This window comes from Orcinus orca, chromosome 1, assembly GCF_937001465.1.
Source record: "Orcinus orca chromosome 1, mOrcOrc1.1, whole genome shotgun sequence".
Classification (NCBI taxonomy): domain Eukaryota; kingdom Metazoa; phylum Chordata; class Mammalia; order Artiodactyla; family Delphinidae; genus Orcinus; species Orcinus orca.
The window spans coordinates 61,742,538-61,762,812 of NC_064559.1; the positions used below are offsets into that span (position 1 = coordinate 61,742,538).

Below are 20,275 nucleotides of genomic sequence, written 5' to 3' on the forward strand. Positions count from 1 at the left end.
ATCGTGTTTTCATTGTCATTTGTTTCTAGGTATTTTCTGATTTCCTCTTTGATTTATTCAGTGATCTCTTGGTCATTAGGTAGTGTATTGTTTAGCCTCCATGTGTTTGAATTTTTCACAGATTTTTCCTGTAATTGATATCTAGTGTAATAGCGTTGTTGTTGGAAAAGATAGTTGAAACGATTTCAATTTTTTTTAATTTACCAAGGCTTGATTTGCGACCCAAGATATGATCTATCCTGGAGAATGTTCCATGAGCACTTGAGAGGAAAGTGTATTCTGTTGTTTTTGGATGGAGTGTCCTATAAATATCAATTAAGTCCATCTTGTTTAACGTATCATTTAAAGCTTTGTTTCTTTATTTATTTTCATTTTGGATGATCTGTCCATTGGTGAAATTGGGATGTTAAAGTCCCCTACTGTGATTGTGTTACTGTTGATTTCCCCTTTTATGGCTGTTAGCATTTGCATTATGTATTGAGATGCTTCTATATTGGGTGGATAAATATTTACAATTGTTATATCTTCTTCTTGGATTGATCCCTTGATAATTATGTAGTGTCCTTCTTTGTCTCTTGTAATAGCCTTTACTTTAAAGTCTATTTTGTCTGATATGAGAATTGCTACTCCAGCTTTCTTTTGATTTCCATTTTCATGGAATATCTTTTTCCATTCCTTCACCCTCAGTCTGTATGTGCCCCTAGGTCTGAAGTGGGTCTCTTGTAGACAGCATATGTACAAGTCTTGGTTTTGTATCCATTCAGCCAGTCTATGTCTTAAGTATAAATAGATTAAAGTCTATGTCTTTAATCCATTTACACTTAAGATAGTTATTGATATGTGTGTTCCTTTGACCATTTTCTTAATTGTTTTGGGTTTGTTATTGTAAGTGTTTCCCTTCTCTTGTATTTCCTGCCTAGAGAAATTCCTTTAGCCTTTGCTGTAGAGTTGTTTTGGTGGTGCTGAATTCTCTTAGCTTTTGCTTGTCTGTAAATGTTCTAATTTCTCCATCGAATCTGAATGAGATCCTTGCTGGATAGAATAATCTTGGTTGTAGGTTTTTCCCTTTCATCACTTTAAATATATCCTGCGACTCCCTTCTGGTTTGCAGAGTTTCTGCTGAATTATCAGTTGTTAACCTTATGGGGATTCCCTTGTATGTTATTTGCTGCTTTTCCCTTGCTGCCTTTAATATTTTCTCTTTGTATTTAATTTTTGACAGTTTGATTAATATGTGTCTTGGCATGTTTCTCCTTGGATTTAACCTATATGGGACTCTCTGTACTTCCTGGACTTGATTGACTATTTCCTTTCCCATATTAGGGATGTTTTCAACTATAAACTCTTCAAATATTTTCTCAGTCCCTTTCTTTTTATCTTCTTCTTCTGGAACCCCTACTATTTGGATGTTGGCCTGTTTAATGTTGTCCCAGAGGTCTCTGAGACTGTCCTCAATTCTTTTCATTCTTTTTTCTTTATTCTGCTCTGTGGTAGTTATTTCCAATATTTTATCTTCCAGGTCACTTATCCGTTTTTCCCCCTCAGTTATTCTGCTATTGATTCCTTCTAGAGAATTTTAAATTTCATTTATTATGTTGTTCATCATTGTTTGTTTACTCTTTAGTTCTTCAAGGTCCTTGTTAACTGTTTCTTCTGTTTTCTCCATTCTATTTCCAAGATTTTAGATCATCTTTACTATCATTATTGTGAATTCTTTTTCAGGTAGGTTGCCTATTTCCTCTTCATTTGTTTGGTCTGGTGGGTTTTTACCTTGCTCCTTCATCTGCTGTGTATTTCTCTGTCTTCTCATTTTGCTTAATTTACTGTGTTTGGGATCTCCTTTTTGCAGGCTGCAGGCTCATGCTTCCCTTTGTTTTTGGTGTCTGCCCCTAGTGGCTAAGGTTGGTTCAGTGGGTTGTATAGGCTTCCTGGTGAAAAGGAGTGGTGCCTGTGTTCTGGTGGATGAGGCTGGATCTTGTCTTTCTCCTGTGCATGACCATGTCCGTAGTGTGTTTTGGTGTGTCTGTGAACTTATTATGATTTTAGGCATCCTCTCTGCTAATGGGTGGCATTGTGTTCCTGTCTTGCTAGTTGTTTGGCATAGGGTGTCCAGCACTGTAGCTTGCTGGTCGTTGAGTGGAGCTGGATATGGAGATCTTCGCGTTGAGATGGAGGTCTTTGAGAGAGCTTTCGCTGTTTGATATTACATGGTGCTAGGAGGTCTCTGGTGGATCAATGTCCTGAACTCTGCTCTCCCATCTCAGAGGCTCAGGCCTGACACCCAGCTAGAGCACCAAGACCCTGTCAGCCACACCGCAGGCTTGTCTTGGGCACTGCAAGATGAGCAGACCTCCGCACTGGACTCCAGAACCTTAAAATGTATATAAAGGCTTTAATGAGGTTCAGTCATGTATACAGACCATCCAGATGGTCTCAGCCACCTATCATACTGCTCTCCTTTGGCTTTTAAGTGCTACTCATCTTCCATGGCCAGGTTGAAGTCTTTTCACCCATACAAGCTTTCGTTGACTTATTGCAGTCAACCCACAGTAACCTGCACTTTCTCTGAAACCCGTACACCATTGGCCTTACCAGCATCATCAAATCATCTAAATGCATGCCACCACTAGTGAGTTTATAACACAAGGCAGACATCAGTAACTGATCACAACACTCTTTCCACCGAGCCAGGAAGTCACCTCAAGATTGCACTCAATACAGAATGTCAGGCAGTCTTGCCAGTCCAGTGGAGTTTATTCTTTTAAAGAAACATACTGTCATCCTCCATCCATTCCATTAACTAGGCAATTATCATTCACCTCTATCTTTTGTTGTCATTACATGCTCATGTGTAGGTATTATCTCCACAACCACATACTAAATACCTTAAGTGATGGCAACTATGTCTTATGCTTCTTTTAATAGTTCTAATTCAGGAGCTATATGTTGAGCTCAGAGGATGGGAAAGCCCTGTTTTTGGTGCTACAGGGAATACAGGGATGAATAAGACACAGTCCCTCCTGCCAAAGGTTCCATTTTTTTGAGGGATAAGTAGTTCATAAATATCTACAACTCATAGCAGAGTAAAATGAATGTCATAAGAAAGTCCTGAAGGTTCAGAGAAGCCACAGATCAGATCCAGTTGGAAGGAGAGGGAAAGGTTTCTTAGAGAAAGTGGTACCTGAGATGAACACTGATGATTGGAGAAAGAGAAAGAGGAGGAAGAATGTCACTCTCCAGGCACAATGAAGAGCATTAGCAAAGCCACCAAAAGAGGAAAGTTTAGAACCCTTCACATATCTACTTTGGCCTCAAAGTATCAATACTTAGCATGATCTCTCATTCATAGTAGGTATTCAGTGAGTGCTAGTAAGTAGATACTTTAGGCAGTACCTGATTAATTAACAACATAAAGGAACCAAAGAGTCTGTGAGCACCTTATATGAACACACGCACACCCACACAACACACTCCAGAAGATCAGACATTTCCAAAAATGGGACTCCAGGCTCCAACCGGTTACAGAGATATAAGTGAGGGAACACGGAGCAGATTCCTTTTTCTGATTGTGTTGATGCTATTGATGGATTACGGTTTTATTCTTTTGGGATTATGGATCTGAGAGATTTTTAGTCTTCAATCTTTTGAGGAATTTATGTTCAATAGATGTTCTTGGGATGTTTATCAATGGTATATGGAAAGAAGTTTTGTACTCAGGTTAACTTGAGGAAACACCTGTCAATTGAGGAGGAAAAAAAAAAAGCACAACATGAGAATTTTGAGTTGTTTTATTTGGGATGAAATAAGGACTCTAGCCTGAGAGACAGCCTTTCAGATAGCTCCGAGAAACTGCTCTGAAAAGGTGGGGTTGGGGGGTCAGTCTATATGTGATTTTGGTGAAGGGGGATACATGCAATCAGGCACACATTTGGGCAGAGGCTGGCTGCTAGTCACAAGGAGCAGATGTCTCCGTTAATGATTTTAGTGCTTTTCTGGATATGAGAAGATGCAAGAATTTGGGCTCATAAAATCTCCTGAAAATATTTATCTGAAGGCCTGTTCTGCCAGTTTTTCTCAGAGCAGAGTGCCTCATTCCTGATCTCCACACTGAACTCCACACTGAACTCCTTTCACGGTGTGTTGAAGGTCAGCAACTGCAGTGGCTAGTGACTTAATTCTTGCAGAGGCAGATGGCAAGTGACAATTCTTAGCTGGCACACAGGGCTAAGTGAGGTTTAATGGCTATCTTTTTCATAGTACTTTTCAGAGACTTTGACAAGCTATGCCACCATGATTCTCCAACAGAAGGAGGATGGTATGATCATTTCCTAAATACATTTGACTAGAGTACCTTTTTTTTAAATGGAGGCTCTCATGGTACAAATATTCCATAGAACAATTTATGACTTGATGAGTTAAATACAATTATTTAGAAAATATAGAAAATTAAATCCAGTTTTGCCTAAATGGTGAAGACAGAAGCATCAACCAGTAAATGTAAGCATACGGGAAATCTTATAGATTCTTGATCTATTCCCTTTTTCATCTATCCTCCCTTTTACCACCCCTATTCCAGCCTATCCACTAGGGATAATAAAAGCTATCATTTATTGAGTCTCCACTATGTGCCAGGCTCTGTTTTCAGTGTTTTGACCCTCGTAATAATCCTATGAAGTCAGCACTATTATTATTCTAATTTTATAAATGAGGCAACCTAAGGCACAGAGAAATTGAAGAATTTCCCCATGGTCACCTATATAGTAAGTGGTAAAGCCAGTATACAAATGTATACCAGGCAGAGCTACACTTCTACCACATCAGTGTCTACCCCAGAGAGCAAGAAGGGGAGAGAGAGAAAGATAGAGAGAGCACATGACTAGTCTTCTCTCCTCTTTCACCCGCTGCTTATGACAGGTTAATTTGCCAATACTCCTCTCACCCATCCATCTCTGCACCCACCCATCCATCTCTGCACCCACGCATCTCCTCTACCCAGGCTTCAGAGAAATGGGAATCCACTCTTCCCTCATACAAGCACCTGGTACTTCTGGTTAAGATCATCTCAGTCTAGCCATGTGGCCTTTTGTTTCCTTACTCTATAATGTGAAACTTCTTCCCAAATATCTCATTCAGCAGTTCCACCTTGATGAGAGAAATCACAAGTTTCAGGAGGAAGCAAATTATACAGCCTTAGCAATTACTCTAGGCAGCACAGTGTGAAAGGAAATCAACATATATTACTTGTATTTGATTGAAATTTCTTTTGGAAGGATTGAGGGGAGAGGCGGTGGGGGGGGGTGCAAATTTCTCTCAGCAGAGATTCCTCTAAATTTCCTTCCTAGCTTCCAAAATAATAATTCCAGGTCACTGCTCTGGCCTTCCACTTTCAGCAGTCTGTCCCAATTTTTACTACTTCCTCCCAAAGAAAGAAAAAAATCTCTTTGACCTTCTCCCTCGTCCTCTCTCATCAAACTCCACCTTGCTGTCATGCTTGGGCACTCCTAACTCCCACACAAAACCTTTTCTTTCACCTCATTTCTTCTTTTTTTTTCTCATTATGGATTCATATCTTTGCTCCTCTCTGCCTCTCACTGCCATGTGACAAATCCCTCTTAAAATAACACTTGTGACTCACCCAGTGGATACTGTATTCCCTTTATGTGTACCCTTTTTCCCCAAGGAGCATAAGGTTTCACAGATATTCAGTTTTATTTTTACCTCATCCTTGTAAAAAATAGTCTGTCAAACAGGGATAGAAATGTAGTTTGGGCTTTAAGTCTGAATTATTTGAGTATTAAGGTTGATAATCAGTTTTTTCATCTTTCAGACCTCCTCCTTCTCTGCATCTCTTCCTTGGTACTATTTATTTTCTTCAGAGTCTATTAGTAACCACACTAAAATCTTACCAATCAGTCATGCTGTTTCTTAACCATCCACCCAAGCTGGAAACCTCAGTGCAGTTTCAACTCCTCCAACTAACTTATTCTCCACATCCAGTTGATAACCAAGCCATTCTAATTCTATCTCAGGCCCCTCACTGCTACAGCCTAATTCAGGCCACCATATCCTCCAGCCTGGACCCATCTTTTCCAACCTGACTCAGTGTTCACTTCACTATTCCCCTCCACCCTCAACCATTTTCTGCCCTCCTCCAAGTCAAATCTGATTATGCTGCTCCCTGGGACCCACTATTTAAAATCACACCCTTTGGCATGGCACTCTGGGTGATCTCAATCTAGCCTTGGCTTCCTTTCCTCTGTGATTTCTGAGCTCTATACCCCAGCTACCCTAGAAATGAGCAGTTTCCCTGAACAGGCCTTGATTTACCTGCCTCTGTTCTTTCTCATTCGCACAGTTCCCTCTGGCAGGAGTGTCCACCCCTACTGTTTCATCCTGGCATTTTTCTTCTCAGGTTTAAAGGTACAGTTTTTATATCACCTTTTCTGCAGAGCTTTTCCTAACCTTCCCAGCACAGATTTAAATATTCTCTCTTCTGCATTCCTATAGCTCTTTATGATAACTGCTAAGGTACAGATACGTATAATGTAGTATATATTCCACAAAAATTTATTGGAAGCCTATGATGTGCCAGGCACTATACCAGGTACTAGGTACATAGAGATCAAATTCGCAGTCCCTACCCTGACTACTAAGTAAGATAGAAAGTAAAGAAAAATAAATTTGTATTTCAGAGTAATATGAATGATAGAGGTAAGCCCAGGGGCTGAGTGGGCCCATGAGAGGGGTGTCACCTAGGCTGGGGACATCAGAAAGGTCTCTAAGAGGAGGTGAGCCCTGAGCTAAGTTGTTTGGAACATTCAAGTGGGAAAGGCTTTGGTGACTGCACTTTCTCCCCATGAGGTCATGGGCTTTATGATAGCAGACTAGATCCTGTGCTCCTTGTAGTATGCAGGTGCTCCACAAATATTCAGAAAATTGAATAACTGATATCAAGTTTATTGCCTCTCAACCCTGCCTTCTCCTTCCTCTTGGTGGTTGGCTTCAATCTTGACTACACAGATCCAATCTCAGCTCAGCCAATAAAAAAGTGTAAATAATAACGCAAGTCCCATAAATGCAATATTCTCCCATCTCAAACCTGGCTCCCCACATCCAAAGAAGCAGTGATTGGATTTGCTGCTCTGAGGCATTTGGCATGTACAGCGGGGCTACACAGCCAGAGTTAGGCAATTATGCATCGTTAATGTGCTCCCGGGCTAAGCAGAAAAAAAACACGAGGAAAAGGAAAAATGTGTCACAGCATGCCAGGCCAAGTTCAAAAGTTATCAAGCCCAGAGCCACTTCCCAACTGCTTCCCAGCTCCTGTCTTCCTCTCTGCACACCGTTTACCACCTGGCAGCCAGCGTCATTTCCCACTACCTTTAGGATGGAGTAAAACTCCTCCATCTGGCAGACAAAGCCATTGGTGATCTCCTCCATCTCTCTAACCTCACCTTTTGCTCACACTCTCTTTTTTGTCAAAGCTTAGCTTTGTCCCTCAGTCATATTAAACTACTTTCATTTCCTTAATGCATCTGGATTTCTCTCGCCTGCTGGTCTTTTCATGTGTTGCTTGTTCCTTTGCCTGGATTGCACTGAACTCCCCTGGATAACTCTGACTCATTCTTTAGGTCTCAGGTTAAAAGATATTTTCAAGGGGAAGCCTGTCCTGACCCTCTCCACCTGCTAAGACCTGGACAGGTTTGCTCCTGTCTGCCCAAACTTCACACTCCCTGCTTCCCCTATCATCACAGGTTACAGTATTGTTGAAAATGTCTGCTTAGTTGGGTAAGCTCCCTGAAGGTGAGGATTGTGTCTGGTTTCACCACTGCGTTCCAGTGCTCAGCAAAGTGTCTGAACTACGTTAGGCACTCAGTAAGAATCTGTTGGTTGAGTGAGTAGATAAAAGAACCCTGGGGTGGAGTGGAAGGTTGGGGTTAGCAGATGCAAACTATTATATATAGAATGGATAAACAACAAAGTCCTACTGTATAGCACAGAGAACTATATTCAATCTCCTGTGATAAACCATAATGGAAAAGAATATAAAAAAGAATATAGATATACATATATAATATACACATATGTAAAAAACGGAATCCCTTTGCTGTACAGCAGTAATAACACAGCATTGTAAATCAACTATACTTCAATATAAAAAAATAAATATAAATAAATAAATAAACACCCTGGAGTAAGGAATAGAAGGCACATCTTATCAGAATGTAAGCTCTGTGAAAGCAGGGGCTTTGTTCTGCTTATGGTTACAGCCTCTGGCATATAATAGACCCTCAACAAATATTTACTGAATGAATGAGCTAATTAATTAATTAGGTTGGTTAAATGAAAATATTATGTAGGTCTTAGTAGACTTTTCATGGATATATTACATATGGTTTGGTCTTCGGGAAACTGGCTCCTAAAGCGAGGAAGGCAGCATGACATAGTGGTCAAGAGCATGAACTTGGAGCCAGGCTTCCATGGGTTCAAACCTGACCTCTGTCCAACACAAGCCAATAGTTGATGTCTTAGGCGTTTTGTCTTTAACTGAGGTCTATAATGTGATTAAATGTCTTAACATTTGCAAATCAATGAAATCGTGCTGGTTACATAGTAAACACTATTTAAGTATTTGCTATAGACAACAGAACAATATTACAAAATGGAAAGTCAAGAAGTATTGTCCACAGTTGACCAAATAAGAAATAAATGATAGGTGTATTACCTAAATCTATAAACACAGATAATTAAAATATCAACATAATCATATGTAGAGAATGGAAGAAGTGAACTAAATCCTCGTGTATCATAAAGGCAGCCACAAACAATGCCCAAAATTCATAGCCCGGGAATTAATGGTGACCAAACATTGGTGATTTGAAGGTGATTATCAGAAGAACCATCAGCTAAAAGAGTTAAAGCAGTTGTCTGTGAGGAGGAAGGTTAGAAAACAGGAAGAATAGGGCAGGAAATTATCCATTTTCATTAGTACTCCTTTTGTACTACTTAAACTTTTGACCATGTTCATGTATTACTTTGATAAAATAAAAATATTTTTTAAATAATTGCATAGAAAAAGGCAAATGGGAAGTACTTGTTGTAGTCTTCAAATACTTCTAATTTATTTGTAAAAATCTGAGACTGGTGAGATAATGTGGCCCTGCTCAGAGACTGCCTACATCATACCCACTCTAAGAAGACTTGTACATTATCACTCTCCTTCCTGAGGCTGAGATATCACAGAAAGTCACTATCTGAGATCAGGCTCAGTTTCTCAATAACTGTGTGCTCTTAGCCAAGACAATCAAGCTCTCTGTGGCTCAGTTTTCTCACCAATTAAATTGCAGTAACAGTTTTATACTCACTTTATTGTTACATCAACTATCTAGGAAAGAATAGAATACGCTACAAATGTTACAATCACAGTGGAAGAATTTCCTAGAGAAGAGAGAAATATGTGACACCATCTTTCTTCAAACCAACTTAGGATGCATCCTCCATTTCTTATTAATAATAGTCATTCATAATTATATATAAATTCAGAAAAAAATTTAGAGAACATTCTCAGGATAATTATTCCCTTCTCTCTTGAGCATGCCCATGTTATTACCTGTTTCAAACGCTCGACTACAATTGGTTTTCTTACATCATAGTGTCATCCACTGGACTATGATTTCCTGGAGAGCAGAAGTGGTGTTTTACTTATCTTGATGTATACTAAGCTTAACACAGTGACTGTCTTATAGCAAGTACCCAAAAATGTTTGCTGAATTGAACTTTCTGTTAATAAAGTTTATTTTGTGTTATATAAAATTTTAGAAATATGAAAGAGTAGAATGAAGGAAATAATGTAATATATGTTATTCCTCCCATTCATCCAACAAATATCAATTGACTCCCCACACACAGTTCTATGCTAGGCACTGGGGACCTGGTGTAATAATACACACAAGCAGCTTCCAGTCTAATTTCAGGATTGGGGTGGGGGAAGCACAGACAGGCAAATAAGCAATTTCAATATAAATTGGTAAGTTTTAGGTTAAAGTTAAGTATAAGACACCACAAGAGCACAAAAGGGGGGTCACCAGCCACTAAAAAAATTAATATTTTGAGATCTCTTCTTCTTAGATTATTTCTTTGAATTGAATTGAAATCCATTAAACCACAGCACTATAGTTAGTAGACACAGGTCCTACCTAAATGATTCAAAACATCGAGTCAGTTAGTTAAAAGTTACGTGCACTATTTGGTTGAAACCACTTAGCATCACATAGCCACCTTAGATAATGTGCCAAGTTAGTAAAATGTGTTTACCCATATCCTTCCACATGTCGTATTATTATTATCTCATGAAAACCTCTAGGGATTGGGAGACATTTGGGGAATGCAAGTACATGTTCATTAAGGAAACTTTCCTTTCATCTTCTGTGACTTGACTTTGCTATGTTTCACCCCTCATAAAACAGGTGTTTTCTTCTCAGTGTTTTCTTAAAAACCAGCTTTGAAAGTTATTGTGGGCAAATAGCAATAGGGAAGGATAGATGACCCCACTTTTCACTATGAGGAAGTGTTTTAATGGTTTCTTCTGTGGTTCACTAGTTGGATGAGATTAGAAGTAAAACTGATTCCAACAAACTGCCCTCAGGTAACACTCTAAAAATACTTGACATTGTGGAGTGTCCCCTTAGGACTAGAAAACAGTTAGTCCTTTCTCTTCCCTTGAAGTTATCAAGGTCTGATCAGTTCTTAACTATTTAAAGTCAGATAGAAGTGAATGTGTACATCATCAGCTACTTGGATAGTAGAGTCTTAAACACGAAGCAAATTAGAAATTTAATAAGAACAGGAGGGCATGAGTCTGGGGTGTTTAGTGACCAGATGAAGTAGCTTTAATTAAAACTTTACTGCAAATTGTGATCACATTCAAAAAATGTTCCTGGTGACAGTTTGGGATGTTAAAATCTTACTGGCAAAAAAAAAAAAAAAAAAAGCATGACTTGTATGATAACTAGAGTAGTGACAATTATGGAAATCACAGAAAGACAGTGAGATCATTGCCCAATTTGAGGAGAACTGATTTTTGTTTGAATAAATTATCCTTTCATCAAAAGTCTGATCCTTGCTACTTTGGCAAATGAAAGAAGTGGCAAGTTATATTTGTTTTCTTTCCTTTACAGGACATCAAATGAAACACAGAGGTATGTGTTCGCTCCAGATCAAACTTGAATGAAGCCACTTTTTGAGTAGCAAACCCTCAGTATGGGGACCAAATAATTGTTGGATGATTTTCTTGCTTATTCCATAAAAAAAGAACTCCATTATGAAGACAGGTTGAAGTAGATATTAAATTGTCATTACCACAGGTGTCAACTATGACTCATGTGTAGGTTGAAATAGATATTAAATTGTATTATCAGAGGTGCCAACTATGACTCATGTGTAGAGAACCATTTTACTCTAGAACCTAAAAATGATGAATATATCTTTCATTGCTGATAAACACTGACCAAAATCTCTCCCATCATGGATACCATCAACGAAGTACAGTTAGGACAGAAATAGAACACAAATGATGTATTATTTTTCCCAATATGTAATGAATAAACTTTGGGACTGTTCTTAATAATAAATATTTATTAATTAGAGCATCTAAATGAATATGAAAGACATAAAAATATTAAAACAATAATTTGACTCATGCAGCACTTTTATAAAAGGTGAATATAATGTAATGAGTCCATGAGCTTTAAAGGGAAATGAGCTGCCTGGCTAGTGAGGGGACAAGATGCCAGAGGGTCACTACCCACTCAGGGTCACAGCTGTACTGCTGGATTGTTGGGCTCCTGTAGGCTTGGTCTGGCTCACATTTCTCCTGGTGGACTTTACTGTTCGGACTGCTTTTTTCACCCATTCAACTTGTGGATCAGCACAGACTTTAAGGCCACGTCTGGTAATAAATCTGCAATGCAAAGAAAAAATAGACAAAGTCAGTCACATCCTCAAAGCCTTGGGACCAGAAGTTAAGATCAGATCATATATAAGAGATCTTGTGCAGAAATGACTGGGCGAAACAGTCTTTCAGATTCAGGAGAACATAAATGAAAATCTTTCCTCTGCAATCTATTTTCCCATAAAGGAGAAATAGCTCCAGGTAATACCCAGATCCCTGGCTCAGCATAAATTGCAGGCTCCTTTTCTCATCATTGCTACCAGGTGATGTAATTAAACTGGACATTTGAGGTCATCTAGTCCAATTATTACATATCATCTTCTTTTTCAAATTTAAACACACTCATCTTATTTTCTGGACAAAAGGTAATTTCTTTATCATATTTTGGGAGGTAAAGTTGCAATTGTGTGTTGGGAAGAGTTGCCGTTCTGAAGATGAGATCCTAGAAAGAGAACGGTACCATGTAGGCTAGTTGTTGACACTATTCCTCGAGATATGGCAACTGATAAAATATGGCACTCTACTCCAGCCCACCATAAGGGCAGAGAAAGGCAGGGAAGGGGAAGGATGGGAAGGGAGGCATCCCACACCAGTGTGTCTCTACGGTCAAATCCTGATCTGAACCAGCCAGCTCTAAACCTGACCCTCGGGACTGTGCATATTATTCATCTGGTTCCCAGTTAGATTCTTCTGCTAAGATAAATGAGAAAGGAGCGTGATATCCTTCACTTGTTGCCAATTTTTTGTCATAAACATTGTTTGGGGCTACATAAAGACATGGTTCATATGGGAAAATCAGAAAGACTATTGGCTATGTTGAGGTTTTCCTCCTTGTTGACATTTTTCCTGAGGAGGGCAGCATTTCTATATACTGTGTTCCATCAAGCCCAGATCTGGGGGGGGGGGCAACTCACATCACTGCTTTCATGGGGCCCTCCTTGATGGTGTAGGTCTTGATTTTTTTAATTGGCAGTTGCTTGGTAGTCAGACTCACACAGATGGTCTTTTCTAGGACTTCAGTCCCCACACCTGGTAAAGAAAACCAAAGAAACGAAAATAAAATATAATTGTTAATACTATCAATGTTAGAGTGCTGTAAATAAAATAAAGAGTGATCTGATAAAGAGTAATTTGGGGAAGGCAACACTAAATGCGGGAGAGGTAGTTCATTTTTGACTGAATAAATAAAGGTGTCCTCATTTTAAATGGTAAAATGTAAAATATGTGAAAGAAGTAGTTCATTAAATACTCCTCCTCAATAGAAATGGCCCCGGAGGATTAAACCTTCTAAGTTTAGAGAACATCTTACATTGGAGAAGGGAAAATAACTTGGGAGAGTTAATAATAGTAAGGGTTTTCTAAAATCTAAAAAGGGTTTCTAAGTGCTGATTTATTCCTAAGCTGGAGACTGGCATTTGCTACTCAGGGAAGCAAGTATTCTCAGAGAATATTTCTCAGAGGAATATTCAGCAAAAAAGCATCTTAAATAATAGCCAATGTTGATGAAGTTTGAGCTATAGTGTTGCTGGTATCAGAAGGCTTTTTATAAACATGAAACTGACCCGGTGTTCACTACCATTGCTCTTCAGCTCTCCTTCTCTCCATCACACAATATCCAGCCTGCACATTCTTAATCCTCTACATTTGCCAACTTACTTTTAATGCTGAACTGTCGCTGACCGCAGTGAAAGAGGGAAATACCCAAGTGTCTACAGTCTTCCTCAGTCTTATTTCCCCTACCCGTACATGGGTTTCTACCAAATGGCAGCCTGTTTTCTCAGACAAATGCCAGCCAGCCATGGTTAAGACATTTGGCCTAAAGTTTTTGTTTCATCAATATTTTTTTTTAATTTGGGGCACAATTTCAGGGAGTTCCAGACATTGCCATCTCTATTTACGGACACCCTTGGCATCCATGATCAGGTTCAGATATTCTAGTCTAAGTAATAAGTCTATGGATTAGAAGGTTGAAAGGAGAGTTAACTGAAACATTAATTATACCCAAAAGATATTCCCTCTTGTGGCCAGAGCCACAAGGAGAAATATACTCCAACCAGCTTGGAAAAAATGATCTTTGAAGAAATATGTGTAGAATGCTCAGGTAAGTCTCAGTATAACTAAGTCTCATCTGGGTATGTCTCGTAGGTTTATCTGATTGTATATAAGACGTTGATATTTGTTAGCACTTATGGTCTCTTATAAACTCAAGAAATTGATCATCAGCAGGAACAACATTCATAGCAGTAATAACAGACTCTCCTACACACTTAATGTAAAATTGATTTCCTGGGTGTAAAGGTGTGAGCTACCAGTCATTTTTGTTTTAATAGAACATTGTTTTGCTTCAGAACATAAACCATCTACTTCATTCCCACTTTGTGAACTCTCAAAATTTTTGAGAATTTATCAAGGTCAATATTAAATAGGCAAAAGCTTCAAAGGTATATACAATCGTCATCAGCATTCCACAACTAACATTAATCAAGAAGTTAGGACTTGTGTGGAAACCTGATAAGTGATCATAAGATTTATTTCATTTTAATCCCAGGTAAGTGTATCGGTTATTACATTCTTCTTATAGATAAGGAAGCACAGGCACAGAGAGGTAAAGAAATTTACCCCAAATCGCCCAATTGTGAAAAATAGGAGCCCAGACTGTAACCAAGTTTTATCTTCGAAATCTACAGTCTCCTAGAGTCAAATTATTCCCATTTTGCACATGGGAAGCCTGAGGCTTAGGTCGGAGAAAGTATACTCCAGTCAAAGCCTGAGTTAAAACCAAAATGTGTGGCCACTGCCTGCATACATAGATGCTCCTTCTCTCATAAATAAGCTTTTGACTTACCTTCCACAGTGTATGCAGCGAGACAGCAGATCCCGAGGAAGGCCAGGATGAGAAGTCTCATGGCTGAGGTCCTGATGAGCTGTGCAGCGAGAGGCTGAGGAACTGATCCTTTCAGTCTCTTTTATTCCTCCAATGATCAGCGCACTTCCTGTGGTGAGAGGGCGCTTTCGAGGTGGGTGTGGAATCACGGAAAGTCTTTGCAATACTGATGCTTTCTTTGGTTGAAAAAAAAAAGTTCCTTTGTCCCCACTCATACTAACCCAACGCCTTGTGGCCTTTTCTCCTCCTCCTGTGGTTAATGTGTCCGTGAAACCAAATATGTGCACAGAAGAAACATAGTTGTCTCATCTCCTGCCACCAGTCTAAATTCAAACCTTCCACTGCACACATGCCCCAAGGCCATGCCAGTGTCATGGCCCAGCACAGGGACAGTGTAAAGGAAACAAGGTGGAGTGGTCCCTGTGGTCCATCTCCCCCACCTGCCTCATGTAACATCAGCTGTGACATGAGGCTTCCACCACTGTGGATCCTAAGCCCAGTGATGCCTTAGGGAGGTGAAGGGATGCTGTTGCTTCCCTGAGCTCCTCACTCCTCTGCCTTAATCTTATTTCTCTCCTCTGCCCTCATTCAAGTGATCCCCTTTCTTTACACCAGCCTCCCCACATACCCAAGAAACATTTCAATAATGATGATTGGAGCCTGTGTATATGCACAGGTTTGGTTTATTGTAACTTAATACATACCTTTTTAAAAGATTTTGAAAAGTTGTCCTGACATAAAATTTTGGAAAAAAGAAAAAGGAAATTATCTATAATCTTACCATTCTGACTGTTTTCGTTTTTAATGTTTTTCAATGAGTCTCTATTGTTATACATGTTTTGCAGAGTTGTGACAATTATAAATACTAATTTTACATCTATGTAAATATGCTGCCATGTTTCTTCATAATCTTCCTGTTTCTACTCTGATTAAACACAGACACATTAAACCATTCCCTTTTAACTTATTTTTATGTCAACCACATCTATAAGGTAAATTTTCATTAAATACACTGAATCTTTTGCTTTTAATCATCAGGAGTAGGTTTACTAGGCAAAATCATATGATCATCTTTATAACTCTTGCTACATATTGACATATATACTTCCCAAAATGTAATTTCCATTTGCAATGCTTCCAGCAGGATTTCACTGTAATTGTTGCAAGACAACCTCTCTGTCGCTCAATTTGCTTTTTTGGGTTTTGTCTTGTTTTGTTTAATATAGGTATGTATAAAATGCATTTATAAATTATATGTGTAGCTAAAAGGTTTTGTCATTACTATTCAGGGATATGAAAATAATATTCTGATTAAATATATGTATAGCTAAAAGTTTTCGCCATTGCTATTAAGGATATGAAAACAAATTCCTATATTTCTAAGAAAATTATAGGTTAAGCTCTAAGATAGTTTTCATTAGTGGCATTTAATTTACCACCCAGATTTTACTCAGAAATTCAAATAGCTTTTTAGTTATCTCCACTTAGCTACACCATCAGTTCTTAAACTCTGAACACACCATTCCTCTCAAAATGCTTCTCTTCCTATTACTCCTTGACATGGAATAATGTGTTGTCATCTATTCAGTTTCCAAATACAGATTACTTGTATCATCTTAGACATTGCTAGTCACCCATATGTTGTTCTCAACCAAGCTGGACTAAGTATACCTTCAAAGTAGCTCTTCTATATGTCTTCTCCTCTCTCTCCACACTGCTCGAGGCAGGACCTCATCACTCCTTGTTAGGACTACTGCAGTACACCAACTGATTCCCCAGGCCTGGGTCTCCTCTCTTTCCAATGTATCCTACACAGCCTTGCCAGAATAACCATTCTAAAGCCTTAATCTAATCAACTTGGTTTCCTGCTGAGAACCTCTTTGCTACTTCCCATTGCCTACAGGATTCATTTCAAACCTCACATCGTCATAAATAAAGGTGTTCAAGATATAACATGCTTTTCTTTCAAGACTCATCTTTCACCACTCATGCACATGCTCCAAAACCTCTAGCCTTAATATGTGTGCGATCATCCAAATGGGCCATTCTCTTTTCTACTCCCAACATAGTGCTTCCTTTATCTGGAATGCCCATCCTAGCTCCCTACATAATTATTTGTAAACTCCTCCTCTTTCTACAAGTTTTCCTGAATTCTCCAGATACAATTAAGTTGTGCCATCTTCTATGCTCTCTTGGAACTTTCTAGCCACCACTGTTCTCTCACTAATCTCATTTTATTCTCCTACTCAATTACATTTCTGCATCTCCCACTAGATGGCAGGCTCCTTGAGAGCAGGTATTTGCCTCAGTGCTGTCTGGGTCTCTGGCACTAGCAGAAAGTTTGCTATATAGTGGACGCTCACCAAAGGGTTTTTGAATAAATGAATTCTTTTCAAAAGACCAACATTATAATGATTGTACATTATGTAAAGGATGAACATCTAAATACATAAAGCCAGAAGATTGTGCCTATGTCTTCCTCTCATGTTTATAGTCAAATCAGCAAATTGACCAATGGCTGAATTTTTACTTAGCATTTTGAAAAAGAATTTCTTAAACTCTGAGAATGAATTATTCATTTCAGTTTTTCCAAGCATGCACTACAGTCTCTGATGGAGAAGAATTAAGCAACCAACAAAAATATAGAAACTTAGTACAAAATGGGCATAATCTGCTAATGTGTGGACATTGATTGACAACCAACTGAAAGATATTAGAACAAATATTTCTCATCCTTGACCCCTCTCTTTCTCTTACATGGCACATCCAATCTGTCAGAAAATACTGTTGTCTCTCTGTCTTCAAAATAGAATCTAAACAATTCCCACCACCCAAAGAGACCCAACTCCAAGCCACAGTCACTTCTTACCTGGATTTGTCCAACAGCCTCCTAACTGATTTTCCTAATTCCACCCTTACTTTCTTTTGGTCAATTTACCAACCTGACAAAGTTGATCACGTCAAAATGTAAGTAATATGTTACTTCTCTGCTCAAAAATCCTTTGGTGTAGCAAATTTTCATGAGTGAAAACCAGAGACTTTTTTTCCCCATGTATTGTTTAATATATTTAGATGCTCTGCTGTACATTAACCACTTAACTCTAGTGTAAAGGGTAAAGGGCAAAAGTACTAATAATAAATATAGCGGAGAGACCTCCAAGATAGTGGAGGAGTAAGATGTGGAGATCACCTTCCTCCCCACAAATGCATCAGAAATACATCTACATGTAGAACAACTCCTACTGAACACTGGCAGAAGACCTCAGACTTCCCAAAAGTCAAGAAACTACCCACGTACCTGGGTAGGGCAAAAGAAAAAAGAAAACAACATAGACAAATGAATAGGGATGGGACCTGCACCTCTGGGAGGGAGCTGTGAAGGAGGAAAAGTTTCCACATACTAGGAAGCCCCTTCACTGGTGGAGACGGGTGGTGGGGAGAAAGCTTCGGAGCCATGGAGGAGAGCACAGCAATAGGGGTGCAGAGGGCAAAGAGGAGAGGTTCCCACACTCAGATGATTGGTGCCGACCAGCACTCACCAGCCTGAGAGGCTTGTCTGCTCACCCTCTGGAGCAGGTGGGGGCTGGGAGCTGAGGTTTGGGCTTTGGAGGTGAGATCCCAGGGAGAGGACTGGGGTTGGCTGCATGAACACAGCCTGAAGGGGGCTAGTGCACCACAGCTAACCAGGAGGGAGTCCAGGAAAAAGTCTGGAACTGCCTAAGAGGAAAGAGACCATTGTTTCAGGGTGCACAAGGAGAGGACATTCAGAGTACCGCCTAAACGAGCTCCAGAAATGGGCATGAGCCGCGGCTATCAGCGCAGACTGCAGAGACAGGCATGAGATGCTAAGGCTGCTGCTGCCGCCACCAAGAAGCCTGTGTGCGAGCACAGGTCATTATCCACACCTCCACTCCTGGGAGCCTGTGCATCCCGCCACTGCCAGGGTCCCGTGATCCAGGGACAACTCACCTGGGAGAACACACGGTGCATCTCAGGCTGTTGCAAGTCACACCAGCCTCTGCTGCTGCAGGCTTTCCCTGCATTCCATACCCCACCCTCCCCAAGCCTGAATGAGAGAGAGCCCCCTAATCAGCTGCTACTTTAACCCCGTCCTGTCTGAGCAGGGAACAGATGCCCTCAGGTGACCTACACGCAGAGACGGGGCCAAATCCAAAGCTGAACTCCAGGAGCTGTGCAAACAAAAAAGAGAAAGGGGAATTTCTCCCAGCAGCCTCAGGAGCAGCGGATTAAATCTCTACAATCAACTTGATGTACGCAACATCTCTAGAATACCTGAATAGACAACGAATCATCCCAAAATTGAGGTGGCGGATTTTGGGAGCAACTGTAGACTTGGGGTTTTCTTTCTGCATCTAATTTGTTTCCGGTTTTATGTTTATATCAGTTTAGTATTTAGAGTTTATTATCATTGGTAGATTTGTTTATTGATTTGGTTGCTATCTTCCTTTTTTTTAAAATATAGATATATATTTTTTTCTTTTACTCTTTTTGTGAGTGTGTATGTGTATGTATCTTTGTGTGATTTTGTCTCTATACCTTTACTTTTACCATTTGTCCTAGGGTTCTGTGTGTCCGTTTTTTCTTTTCTGCTTTTGGGTCATTTTTTTGTATAGTTTTTAGCTCTTGTTATCATTGGTGGATTTGTTTTTTAGTTTGGTTGCTCTCTTCATTCTTTATTTTTTTAATTACTTTTTATTTTCTTTTATTTTTCATAACTTTTTTATTTTTTACCTTAATAACTTTATTTTATCTTATTTCTTTCTTTCTTTTTTACTCCCTTTTCTTCTGAGCCATGTAACTGACAGGGTCTTGGTGCTCCGGCCAGATGTCAGGCCTGTGCCTCTGAGGTGGGAGAGCTGAGTTCAGGACATTGGTCCACCAGAGACCTCCCGGCTCCACATAATCTCAAATGGCAAAAGCTCTCCCACAGATCTCCATCTCAATGCTAAGACCCAGCTCCACTCAATGACCAGCAAGCTACAGTGCTGGACACCCTATGCCAAACAATCAACAAGACAAGTACACAACCACAACCATTAGCAGAGAGGCTGCCTAAAATCATAATAAGGCCACAGACACCCCAAAACACACCACTGGACATGGTCATGCACAGGAGAAAGACAAGATCCAGCCTCATCCACCAGAACACAGGCACCAGTCCTCTTCACCAGGAAGCCTATACAACCCACTGAACCAACCTTGGCCAGTAGGGATAGACACCAAAAACAATGGGAACTACAAAAGTGCAGCCCAGTAAGTTAAGCAAAATGAGAAGACAGAGAAACACACAGCAGATGAAGGAGCAAGGTAAAAACCCACCAGACCAAACAAATGAAGATGAAATAGGCAGCTCAGCTGAAAAAGAATTCAGAGTAATGATAGTAAAGATGATCAAAAATCTTGGAAATAGAATGGAGAAA

General features: G+C 39.6%; 1 protein-coding gene across 1 annotated transcript in view; it reads right to left on the minus strand.

The window, feature by feature from the left end:
• Positions 1–11,616: 11,616 nt before the first annotated feature.
• LOC101284912 (lymphotactin) overlaps positions 11,617–20,275 on the minus strand; it is a 32,565-nt gene continuing 23,906 nt past the window's right edge. Inside the window, exon 3 of the mRNA XM_049716196.1 lies at positions 11,617–11,959. Within this exon, the coding sequence (XP_049572153.1) occupies positions 11,800–11,959 (160 nt within the window). The 3' untranslated portion in view covers positions 11,617–11,799. The remainder of the gene's footprint in view (positions 11,960–20,275) is intronic.